This window comes from Orycteropus afer, unplaced genomic scaffold (genome assembly GCF_000298275.1).
Source record: "Orycteropus afer afer isolate SDZICR_OR568_19922 unplaced genomic scaffold, OryAfe1.0 scaffold00418, whole genome shotgun sequence".
In the NCBI taxonomy this organism is placed as follows: domain Eukaryota; kingdom Metazoa; phylum Chordata; class Mammalia; order Tubulidentata; family Orycteropodidae; genus Orycteropus; species Orycteropus afer.
The window spans coordinates 2,822,798-2,836,144 of record NW_006922005.1 but is presented as its reverse complement, the minus strand read 5'-3'; the positions used below and the strand labels follow the sequence as shown (position 1 = coordinate 2,836,144).

The 13,347-nt window shown below is 34.6% G+C and overlaps 1 protein-coding gene across 1 annotated transcript in view; it reads left to right on the top strand.

The window, feature by feature from the left end:
* The window catches only part of MFSD8 (major facilitator superfamily domain containing 8), a 102,087-nt gene that overhangs the window by 74,170 nt on the left and 14,570 nt on the right, over positions 1 to 13,347 (top strand). Inside the window, exons 4-7 of the mRNA XM_007953838.2 lie at positions 1,254 to 1,494; positions 2,356 to 2,469; positions 6,603 to 6,747; positions 7,829 to 7,884. Of these exons, the coding sequence (XP_007952029.1) occupies positions 1,254 to 1,494; positions 2,356 to 2,469; positions 6,603 to 6,747; positions 7,829 to 7,884 (556 nt within the window). The remainder of the gene's footprint in view (positions 1 to 1,253; positions 1,495 to 2,355; positions 2,470 to 6,602; positions 6,748 to 7,828; positions 7,885 to 13,347) is intronic.

The following is a 13,347-nucleotide window of genomic DNA, read 5'->3' as shown; positions in this document are numbered from 1 at the left end:
CTGAATTTAGAGATCATCTAAAGAATAGATTTGATGCATTGAACACCAGTGACCGAAAGCCAGATGAATTGTGGGAAGATATCAAGAACATTATCCATATGTAGGGGTAGAAAATGAAAACCAGAATGTCTACAATGAGAGAGATTTTTAAGTCTAGAACATTTGAATATGGTACATCATTTATTTTATTCACTCTTATATTTCATCCCCCCATAAACAAAAATGTACCTAAATATTTCTGTTTTAATGTATCTTCTTCAGGAGAGGAAAGTCCATAGTTTTCCTTATTAAGTTGTTCTACCATCTACCATTATTTATTTAAACTTATTTTCTAAAATTTAATCGTTCTTATTTTTCTAAACCATTATATAGCCTACCATAAATTTTTTTTAAAAATATGATGATTTACTCCACAGTTCCTTTTCTAGGCTAAAATTTTCCATTTTTGAAAAATACTTTTTCTGAATTTTAATAATCTTTTGTTTCTTCCCTTAACCTTCATCATAGTATGTAAACGCTCTTAAGGTAGTAGCATCTTGCAGTGTCTATGTAGAAAGGAAGAATAATCTAAGGAGAGAATTGTCTTTAAGTTCTATGTTTTTATTATCCTCTTTAAACATTTGACTGTTGTGCCCACTTAAAAAGTAGATTTCAGTATTAAGGACTATTTAGCTTATGAGAGAGCACAAGTCTAAATTATCATATTTACTTTATAAGAATAAAATCATGTTTCATATTAGATGTTCATGATGTTATTGCTCTATTTGTTGTTATTGTTGTTATGTGCCGTTGATCCAACTCATAGAGACCCCTCCTTGGGCAAGGAGTATCACTATGGAAGTATATTGCCCCATCTTCCTTCCGAGGAGTGGCTGGTGGCTTTGAACCGCCAGCCTTCTTGTTAGCAGTCAAATGCCTTAGGCACTACACTACCAGAGCTCCTATTGCTGTATTTAGTGTGAGTATATTTTTTTTTAAATATATAATCCATGAATTTCCATAATCTTTCTAAAAGATGAGGCTTCCTATGCATTTTTTCTAGGTGTACAATGAATAATTAGCACATTAATTAGAATGCCAGAAGCTTGAATATCTTACTGTAAGTAATAGTGCTACAAAACCTATATGTTAGACTTGTTATTTTTCTTTTTTTAATTGGAAATGTTACATGGTCAGACAATTGTATTTATGTTTTAAACTTTGCTTTTCTTGAATAACAATTCTTAAAGCATTATAATTTTTTTTTTCTGCAGATTGATCAGACAGCTGATGCAAGTTTTCTGGGCTGGGTTATTGCTTCATTTAGTCTTGGCCAAATGGTAGCTTCACCTATATTTGGTTTATGGTCTAATTATAGACCCAGAAAAGAACCTCTTATTATCTCCATCTTCATTTCGGTGGCAGCCAACTGCCTCTATGCATATGTCCACATCCCAGCTTCTCATAATAAATATTACATGTTGGCTGCTCGTGGATTGGTGGGATTTGGAGCAGGTAATATATATATATATATATATATGTATATGTTTGATTGTTTTAAGTTCACATTTATCCTGACATTTAAGGTACTCTATCATCTGACCTTGCCCCTCCCCCTCAGTTTATATCCCATCATTCTCTTATTGCAATCACACAAGTACCTTTCCCATCATTTTGCCTTTGCTCATATTCCCTTTACCTAGAGTACGTCTCTTCTTTATCCTTCAACATTCAGTTCAAGTTCTACCTTTTCCATGGAGTTTTCTCTAGCTACTGTACTTCTTACATGTCTTTCATTTCTCTGGCATGTTTGTGGCACTTGCTTATGTACTGTCTTACATAGTTTTCATCCTTTCTCACTAATTAGATGGTAAACTATTTTGCCAAGTAGAGATTATTTAGGATACTTTTTTTTTATAGTCTGTAGCCTGGGCAATCTCTTGAACATATAGCTGTTCAATAAATTCTTTCAGTTAAATTGTTAGGGTTCCCCCCTCCCTGTTTCTTATATTACAGTTCCATACATACAGAGTTTGTAACACTTTTTGTTTTAAAATTGTTGTAGCAATCAGTGTTATGCTGTTCACTCAGTGCTTTTTCAGTATTTAATGATCAAAAAAGTTTGACATTCCAGTAATGCCATTTCTTCATTCATCAATATCTTGAACTGTGTTTTCATATTACTAAAAATAGTATGTTCCATTAATTGACAGATTTACACATTAAAATTATCTTAAGTGCTTTTGATGTTCATAAAGAGAGAGCAGTGATTGTGTCACTGACCAATATTTATTCTTCCACATAAAGCCAAATTAAATTGATTTTTTATAAACCAAAGGATATTTCTTTTACTTGGATTGTTGTGTCTTTTCTTAGGAAATGTAGCGGTTGTTAGATCATATATTGCTGGTGCTACTTCCCTTCAGGAAAGAACAAGTGCCATGGCAAACACAAGTGCATGTCAAGCATTAGGTTTCATTCTTGGTCCAGGTAGGTGTTTTTCACGTGTCAATACCTGAATTTGAACTGGGAAAACCTTTGAGATTCAAATATTAAATGAAATCAAATGATAAAACCTCATTGCTAAAGGGAAAATGAGGGAAACTAATATTTTTGGAACTGGCATCAAGGTTCTACTCTTTATATGTCTCAACTTATTTAACTTTGACAGTAGTCCTTTAAATTTAGTGCTGTTAGTCATATTTTACAAATGGGATACCAAGGCATAGAGAACTTAAGTAAATTGTCCAAGATAGTTCAGACTTACCTTGTCCGACTCCAAAGTATATGTTCTGTCAGTTATTTAGCTTACTACTGTGTAAGAGTTTCCTTTCTTTTTCCATGTTTATTAGAAACAAAATCTTTAGACTGAAGGCTTTAAAGGAAGTTAAAAGAAGGTCATTCCCTTTTTGCCCTTTGTCCTTACCTTTAAGAATTTTTTAATGTCTTTTTCCAATACTTTCATGAATTGATGCTAATGAGATTTAATACTTTCCAAAGCCTAATTATGAATATCATCAGTATGAATCTAATTCAATTAATTCATCATTAACCCTCTCTCCCATCCTGCTGCCAGTTTCCATTGCTTCCTTCTACTCAGCCAAGAAAAGAGTCAATAGAAGGGAATCTAATTTGTCATTTTACCAAAATCTAATATTTCAGTTTAATATTCTGGAATAAATATAGACACAAACGTAGAATAATTGAACCTTACCACCATAATGTCAAATAAAGAGAACGTAATCTAAATCATTTTTATTTGCTGCTCTACCTCTGGTACTTAATACCGTATCTGCCATAGATATAGATTCTCAGTAAATATTTTAACCACCCAAAAAGCATTTTTAAAATGATCTCCTTTAAAGAATAGAAGGGCTGTGTATGCACAGGGAGACAGCTCAAGGGGCAGGAGTGCATGGGAGGGAAGGACACAAGGAAGAGGTAACTATGGGGAGGAAGTGAGAGGGGAGCTATTGCATTGTGGTAAATTATAGCCAGTGTTTTGAGACAAAGTGTATGTGAGCTGCTGTATGGACAGTGAATTTTCTGTAAACTTTCACCCAAATCACAATAAAAATATTTTAAAAAAAAATTCTAAAATGATCTCCTTTAAACATTTTACATTATGTATGAGTAAATGTAGGCCTGAATTTAGAGACCAACTCGAGGATAGATTTGCATTGAACACGAGTAACTGAAGAGCAAACCAGTTGTGGGATGACATTAAAGACATATACATGAAGAAAACAAAAGGTCATTAAAAAGACAAGGAAGAAAGAAAAGACTAAAATGGATGTCAAGAGAGTCTCTAAAACGTACTCTTGAAAGTAGAGTAGTTAAAATGAATGGAAGAAATGATGACATAAAAGAGCTGAACAGATTTCAAAGGTCAGCTCAAGAAGACAAAATAAAGTATGAACGTACAATGTGCAATGAAATGTGCAAAGACCTGGAGTTAGATAACCAAAAGGGAAGAAAACCTTTGGTATTTTTTAAGCTTAAAGAACTGAAGAAAAAAATTCAAGCCTCGAGTTGAAATGTTGAAGTATTTTATGGGCAAAATATTGAATGATGGAGGAAGCATCAAAAGAAGTTGGAAGGAATATACAGAGTCACTATACCAAAAAGAATTGGTGAATATTCAACCATTTCAGTAGGTGACATATAATCAAGAACAAATAATATAGAAGGAAGAAATCCAAGCTGTGTTGAAGGAATCAGCAAAAAACAAGACACCAGAAGTTGACCGAATACCCATTGAGATGTTTCAACAAATGGACACAATCCTGGAAGTGCTCACTCATTTATCCCAAGAAATTTGGAAGACAGCTACCTGGACACCTGACTGGAAGAGATCTATATTTGTGTCCATACCAAAGAACAATGATCCAGTGTGGTAATTATCAAACAATATCATATGCAAGTAAAATTTTGCTGAAGTTAATTCAAAATGGTTGCAGCAGTATATTGAAAGGGAACTTCCAGAAATGCAAGCTGGATTCAGATGAGGATGTGGAATGAAAGATATCATTGCTGATGTCAGATGGACCTTGGCTGAAAGCAAGGAACACCAGAAAGATGTTTACATGTGTTCTATTGACTATGCAAAGGCATTTGACTGTGTGGATCATAATAACCTATGGATAAAATTGCAAAGAATGAGAATTCCTTAACACTTAATTGTGCTCATGTGGAACCTGTGCGTAGACCACGTGGCAGTCATTTGAAAAGAACAAGGGGATAGTGCATGGTTTAAAATCGGGGAAGGTGTGCATCAGGATTGTATCCTTTCACCATTGTTATTCAGTCTGTATGCTCAGCATATAATCTGAGTAGCTGGACTATGTGAAGAAGAATGTAGCATCAGGATTATAGGAAGATTTATTAACAACCTGTGATAAGCAGATGACACAACCTTGCTTGCTGAAAGTGAAGAAGATTTGAAGCACTTACTGATGAAGATCAAAGACTGCAGCCTTTAGTGTGGATTGCACTTCAACGTTAAAAAAAAAAAGAAATCCTCACAACTGGACCCAATAAGCAACATCATGATCAATAAGAGATAAGATTGAAATTCTCAAGGATTTCATTTTACTTGGATCCACAATCAACACTTGTGGAGCAGCAGAAATCAAACAACGTATCGCATTGGGCAAATCTACTGCAAACCAAAAAACCAAACTCACTACCATCAAGTTGATTCTGACTCACAGTGACCCCCTTTGGGTTTCCAAGGTGGTAAATCTTTATGGAAGTAGATTGCCCAGTCTTCCTTCTGCAGAGTGGCTGGTGGGTCTGAACCACCAACCCTCTGGGTCAGATGCCTTGGGCACTATGCCACCAGAGCTCCTTATCTACTGCGAAAGACCTCTTTAAAGTATTACAGAGCAAAGAAGTCACTTTGAAGATTAAGGGGCACCTGACCCAAGCCTTGGTATTTGCAGTAGCCTCCTGTGCATGTGGGAGCTGGGTAAACAATAAGGAAAATCAAAGAATTGATGCATTTGAATCATGGTGTTGGTGAAGAATATTGAATATACCATGGATTGCCAGAAAAACAAACCTGTCTTGGATGAAGTACAGCCAGAATGCTCCTTAGAAGTGAAGATGGTGAGACTCCACCTCTTATACTTTTGTCATGTTGTCATTCCCAGGAGAACAATATCATGCTGGTAAAGTAAAGGATCAGCCAAAAAGATGACTCTCAATGAGATGGATTGACCCAGGGACAGCAACAGTGGGCTTAAGTATAGCAACAATTGTGAGGAGGCAGTGTTTTGTTCTGTTGTACATAAGGTCACTATGAGTCTGAACCGACTCAATGGCACCTAACAACAACAAGATCTGAAGAGATTATATGACTTTCCCAATAAAAATGAATGTGACAAAAAACACTAACATTTATGAGTGTTTACTCAGTGCTAGTAGGTACTGTTCTGAGAGCTTTAGATGTTATGTCTTACTTAATCTTGACCCTATGGTTATAAACAAATTATTGGCAGAGCAAGATAAAGAATCTAAGTCAGGACAGCAACCAGTACTCTTTTATGGAAATTTTACCACAGATTCAAATTTTAAAATGACATTAAGTAACTGTAATTTAGGTGACATATTCATGACATACACTTCCATGTAGTGAAATTGATTAATCTTTTCCAATTGATTTATGGCAGAAATTATATAATTTAAATTTTCTGTGGAGGTTTTTTTTTTTTAAAGAAAGGAAATGTTCACAACTTATTTAAGGTATAATTTTTTGTGAATGCATGTGGATTTGTTTCTCACCCTTTCTTTAATTATTGCCCCTCTTTTAGTAGTCTTTTTAGACATTTATTTCTTAATCTTCCCGTATCATGAAACTTTACTACCATATGTATTCTGTATATCTTTTATGTATATCTGTGCTTTATAAGAAGAGTAATTTTTTTTCATTCTATACTTCCACTCCCCAAGTACCAACTATCTCCCCTTTAGGGCTATATTATATTACTCCTGTTGGGAATACTTGGTATAGATGGGTGATTTCATAATGTTACTTCTAATTCTGTGGTACACTCTTTCACATTTTTAAAAAGCCTGCCTCATGTATAATAATTCATCTGTATGTATTTTATTTTAATAAGTTTTTCAGACTTGTTTTGCACTCATTGGTGAAAAGGGCGTGACATGGGATGCTGTTGATCTGCAGATAAACATGTATACAGCACCAGTTTTACTTGGCGCCTTCTTGGGAATTCTAAATATTATTCTGATCCTTACTATATTAAGGTAATTAGAAACAATAAAATTAATTTTGTAAAATTAGTTGCCATTGTTGGAAGATAATTATACTTGTGAAGTCTGTACTTGGATTTTGATATCTATAGATGTGTTCCTATTTTTTTATTATATAATTTATGTAGTACTTACAACTAAAAATAATAGACAATCTTATAAATGAGAACAAATTATGACAGTCTTTGAATATTTGAGATTTAAACATGATTTACTCACTATAGGTTTCTAAGTAGGGCAGTGGCATGAAAGTAGCAGTAGATTAATGGATTAGTATCAGCCTTAAATAAGGAGCTCTGATGGCATAGTACCTAAAGCATTTGACTGCTAACCAGAAGGTTGGTGGTTCAAATCCACTGGTCACTATGCAGAAGGAAGACTGGGCAATCTACTTCTCTAAAGATTCTACTTCTTTAAAGATTTACTGATTTGGAGACCCAAAGTGGGTAGCTATGAGTTGGAATAAACTCAATGGCAGTGAGTTTGGTTTTTTTCTTTTAATTTTTTGGTTTATCAGCCTTAAATACAAAAGTTCTTTGTAATGTCTCTCTATTATCTTTTATACAATAGAAAGAATTTTCTAAAACTATAGAAGCTTTGTTACTTTATGTTTCCTTAGAGTGCTTTATCCAAGAGTCCAAAAACATTTATAACTAATGTTTGAAATGACTAGAAATTACCTTACTAATGTAGATCTTCTACATTAGAGAAATTGAATGTTTTAAAAATTTTATATGATGATATGGTAATAATAATACATAATAAATGCATACATACATAATAACTTACATATTTTTATTGGTTATATTTCATTGATAATAATTTTATTACTCAGAAGCCATTAAAAGAAATTATATTAGAATATGAAAAAATAGAATGCTAGTGATAGATTTAGGCGATTTCTTTATTGTTTTTCCTTTCACTGGTATAATGTTTATAGACAAGTGGATTTATAGAATAACTTATGTTAATATACATGAACTATAATACAGAAATACTGTAACACTGAAAATAATACAAAATCAATCATATTAATGGAAATAATAGTTAAGTATTTCATGTTTTTCTTTTTAAGGGAATATCGCGTGGATGATTTAGGACGACAGTGTAAAAACATTAATTTTGAAGAAGGTACTATTAACTTGTTTGACTGAATTACTATAACATTATCAAAATGTTTCTAATAATTCTTTTTATTAACACTTACTTGAATTTTGCTTCTAAAGAAAATTGGGCAAGATCATCAAAGCTGAAAGTTACCTAAATGAATTTAAAATATTTTTTTTCCAAAAGGCATACTCATATCAGTTGTTTAGTATTCACAATTGGCAAGGCTAAAAACATTGCTAAAAATCATCTTGTCCTGCTTTCAAGAGCCAATATTTTAAACCTCTTAAGATCTTTAGAATGATTTCAGTAACTTTGCAACCAAATGTGTCTTTCAGTTAGTTCTCTGCTTCCATAATCATGGGAAAAGTTCTGGTTCCTCTCTTATATTTTTACTTTTTTGATACATTTTGCAAATGTACATTTTCATCTTCTAAATCTTTCTCTGACTAGTAAATAGGTACTCAATTTTGGGAAACAGGTACCCTTTACCAAATAAATCATTGCTTGACTAATAATTATATCCCTCTTGGAGGCATTTCCCTATACAACAGACTGTAACTCAGGGAGTTTATAATGTGGAAAAGACACAGTGTTATTTTACCAAGTAGTCCCATGGATATTTTAGTTAATTCTTACAACAAAAATAGTAGAAGGAAAGTTAAGTGTAGTGGTGTGGAGAGCAAAGTGGGGAAGAGTTTTAGTAACATTTTGAAAAGAGGAGAGTCATGACAATGTTGAGATTCAATATGAGGTTAATCTAGATGTGTGAAAAACTGAACTAGGATAGCAACTGAGAGTGGAGAAGGGATAAACAGAAATTTCTGAAGCAAAAAATTAATATTTTTGACAGTTGGATAGAGAATATTAAGAATAATAAGCAGATGTTGAAGGTGATTGCCAGGTTTTGAGTCTAGAGTATTATTAGGAGCTAGGAGAACCAGGAGCTTTGGTGGCGTAGTGTCTAATGCACTTGACTATTAACCAAAAGGCTGATGGTTCAACCCATCGGCCACTCCTCGGAAGGAAGCCTCAAGGAATAAATGTTGATGTTATTGCTGTTAGGTGCCGTTGAGTCATCTCTGACTCATAGCAACCCTATGCACAGCAGAACAAAACACTGCCTGGTCTTGTGCCAGCCTTGCTATATCTGAGCCCATTGTTGCAGCCACTGTGTCAGTGCACCTTGTTGAGCACCTTCCCATTCTTCATTGACCCTCCACTTTACCAAGCATGATATCCTTTTCCAGGGAATGGTTCCTTCTGGCAACATGACCAAAGTAGGTGAGGCAAAGTCTGGCCATTCTTGCTTCCAAGGAGCATTCCGGATGCACTTCTTCCAGGACAAACTTGTTAGTCCTTTTAGCAGTCCATGGTACTCTTAGCATTCTTCTCCAATACTACAACTCAAAAGCATCGACCCTTCTTCAGTCTTCTTTATTCATTGTCCAGCTCTCACATGCATAAAAGGCGATTGAAAATACCATGGCTTGGGTTGGGTGCATCTTAGTCTTCAAGAAGACATCTTTGCTCTTCAGCGCTTGAAAGAGGTCTTTTGCAGCAGATTTACCCAATGCAATACATCATCTGATGTCTTGACTGCTGCTTCCATTGCTGTTGATTGTGTAACCAAGTAATATGAAATCCTTGAAAACTTTAGTCTTTTCTCCATCCACTGTGAAGCTGTATATTGAACCAGTTGTGAGGCTTTCTGTTTTATTTTGAGGTGTAATCCATACTGCAGACTATCGTCTTTAATCTTCATCAATAAGTGCTTCAAGTCATCCTCACTTTCAGCAAGCAAAGTTGCATCATCTGCATATCACAGGTTGTTAATGAGTCTTCCTCCAATCCTGATGCCATGTTCTTCTTCATATAATCCAGCTTCTCAGATTATTTGCTCAGCATACAAGTTGAATAAGTATGGTGAAAGGACACAACCTTGACACACTCCCTTCTTGATTTTGAACCATGTAGTATTCCCTTGTTCAGTTCAAATGACAGCATCCTGATCTATGTACAGGTTCCTCATGAGTACAATCAAATGTTCTGGAATTCCCATTCTTCTCAATGTTATCCATAATTTTTTATCATCCACACAATTGAATGCTTTTGTATAGTCAATAAAACAAGTAAACATCTCTCTGGTATTCTTTGCTTTCAGCTAAGAGCCATCAGACATCAGCAATGATATCCTTCATTCCATGTCCTCTTCTGAATCCAGCTTGCATTTCTGAAAGCTCTCTGTCAATATACTGCTGCAACTGTTTTTGAATTATCTTCAGTAAGATTTTAACTTGCATGTGATATTGATATTGTTTGATAATTTCCACGTTCTGTGGGATCACCTCTCTTAGGAATGTATACACATATGGATCTCTTCCAGTCAGTTGGCCAGGTAGCTGTCTTCGAAATCTCTTGGCACAACCATGTGAGTGCCTCCAGCAGGGCATCCGTTTGTTGAAGCATCTCAATGGGTATTCCGTCAATTTCTGAAGCCTTGTTTTTTGTCAGTTCCATCAGTACAGCTTCTACTTCTTCCTTCAGTACCTTTGGTTTTTGATCATATGCTTCCTCCTGCAATGGATGCACATCAGCCCCATTCTTTTTGGTACAGTGACTCTGTGTATTCCTTCCCTCTTTTTTTGATGTGTCTGGCATCATTCAATATTTTGCCCATAGAAGCAAATATGCAATATTGCAATTCGAGGCTTAAATTTTTTCCTCAATTCTTTCAGCTTGAGAAATGCTGAGCATGTTCTTCCCTTGGGTTTTCTAACTCTGGGGCTTTGCACATTTCATTATAGTAATTGGCTTTATCTTCTCAAGCTGCTTTTTGAGATCTTCTGTTGAGCTCTTTTATCTTGTCAAGGAATAAATAGTTAGATGATTCATACACATCCAAGAAGATGAAGATATTGAAAGGCTGATGAATTTGAGGACATTGGTGAAAAGACCATCAGTGACCTCAAAGGTCACTTAATTAACTTATTTAACTAAGGTCTTCAGTGAAATAATGTCAGCTGGATATAATTTAAATATAAAGGAGTGTTAAAAACAAACCTCACAGAAAAAGGACATTTTTAAATTATTTGGACTCTATTTTCTTAGTAGGAGATATTCTAAGAACAAAAAGAAGAAATTTAAAACTTTTTTTTGGTAATTTTATATTAAGTGGTAGGAGTTCTGGTAGCGTAGTGCCTAAGGCACTGACTGCTAACCAGAAGGCTGTTGGTTCAAACCCGTCAGCCACTCCTTGGAAAGAAGGTTGGGCAATCTACTTCTGTAGTGATACCACCTCAGAAATCCAAGGAGGGGTCGCTGTGAGTCGGGTCCAACTCAATGGCACATAGCAACAACAACAACCTATTAAGTGGTACTAATTGATACTGTTATTTTGAAATGTTAATGAAAATGTTAATGTTATTTAAAGGATAAAAGAAATAAGTAATTATATGAACATGGTTGTTGTTGTTGTTGTTGTTGTTATGTGCCGTCGAGTCAGCCCCGACTCATAGCGACCCCTCCTTGGGTTTTCAAGGCAGTATCATTACGGAAGTAGGATTGCCCAACCTTCCTTCCAAGGAGTGGCTGGTGGGTTTGAACCGCCACCCGTCTGGTTAACAGGCAAGTGTCTTAGCCACTATGCTACCAGAGCTCCCATGAACATGGTTAGTAACCAATATTTTCAGTGTAAGAGAAAAGAGAATCAAATAAAAAATGAGAAGTTAAATTTAAACTCTGTAATATTAAGTTTGAAATGAAAATATCAGTATGTATTTATGATATTTTCTTTTTAAAAATATATATTTTCTAGTATAGACCATTGAAAAGTTTTAAAGCATTGAAAACTAGTAACAAAAACTGCCTCTAATACTCAGATTGTAGTCTTACAACACTATTTCGTACTAAAGTGAACCAACTATAGCACTTGGAGAAATAGCTTATCCTAGGTCTGAGGCTGTAAATGTACAAAGATCAGCCTGATCCATCTTGTTATACAAGAAGGCAAAAAAAGATACTAAGGAAAAATTAAATTGTGTCAGAAGGACACAAGCCAGGTTGGAAGGGTTTCTACTGCTTAAAATGGGACGATTTGAGTATTGAATGAGTACAATTAATAGAAACTTTTTGAGCATATCCATGAGTTTGAAACAATTTTCCTAAAAAGAGAACAAATTACAACCTTATTGGTCATCCTTGGAGGTTTCAGGGCATGCATTATTATGAAATTCAATTAAAATGAAGATAAATTATTAAGCATTACTTATGCCTTTCTATATAAATTATATTTCAGGATAAAGCAAATTGTTGATGAGGGAAAGTTCTTTTTTTAATAGAAGAATTCCAGCTAGGAAATGAAATGTTAGAACTGGAAAATCACTTTATAATTTCTAATGAGGTAATGGATCTAGACAGCTGTCATCAATGGATGCAAAATTATTTCATGAAAGCTTAATGGGAAACTGTATTATGGAGAAATTATCTTGACAATACTTGAACCAGTCGATCAATGTTTTAATTTTTTTTTTTTAATTCTATTTTGTTGTTGAGAATATACGCAGCAAAATATACACCATTTCAACAACTTCTACATGTACAATTCAGTGATGTTGATTATATTCTTTGAGCTGTGCAACCATTCTCACCCTCTTTTTCTGAGTTGTTCCTCCTCCATTAACATGAACTCACTGCCCCCTAAGTTTTCTATCTAATCTTTCTAGTTGATTTTATCATTTTGATCCCACATAAATAGTTCTTAAAACAGCATTATGCTCAAGGCAGACATTTTTTAGTAGCTAAGCCAAACTATTACTTGGTTTTAAGAAGATTTCAAGGATATTTTTGGCTTAAGGTTTAAAAATTATCTCAAGGCAATAATTTCAGAGGTTCATTGAGCCCTCATGGCTCCAGAAAGTCTACAAGAGTTTGAAATTTTGTTTTGCGTTTTCCTCCTTTTGAGGGGATTCTTCAATCTTAACATCACTGAAAGTACGCAGCCAGACATTATGTACCTCCTTGATGTGATGCAGTAGGAAATACACATCACCATATGGGAAATAATCACCATATGGGAAATATTGAACCTCAGTTTATTCAAACCTTAGAATTATTTTCCAGTTTTCAATAAATATGGGCAAGAGGTTAAATGGCATCATGAAGAATAAGGCTCATTCTGCAGGACAACTGATCTGGTTTCTTTAAGGACATGACAAAAAGGGAGGTTTGTAAAAAGAAACACTTCAAGTGGGTGGCTTTAAAGAACATAAATGTATTTTCTCATAGTTCAGGAGCCTAAAAGACCAAAGCAAGTTCTTGATTTTTTCTTTGTTGGTAGCCTTGGGCATTTCTTAGTTCCTTGCTGTTCCTTGTTTTTTAGATGATCTCCACATGGTGTTTGTCTTCTACTGTGTATATTCTGGATTCCAGTCTTTTTATACTCAGAAGTGATTAGGTTTAGGATCTACTCACACTGGTATGACCTCA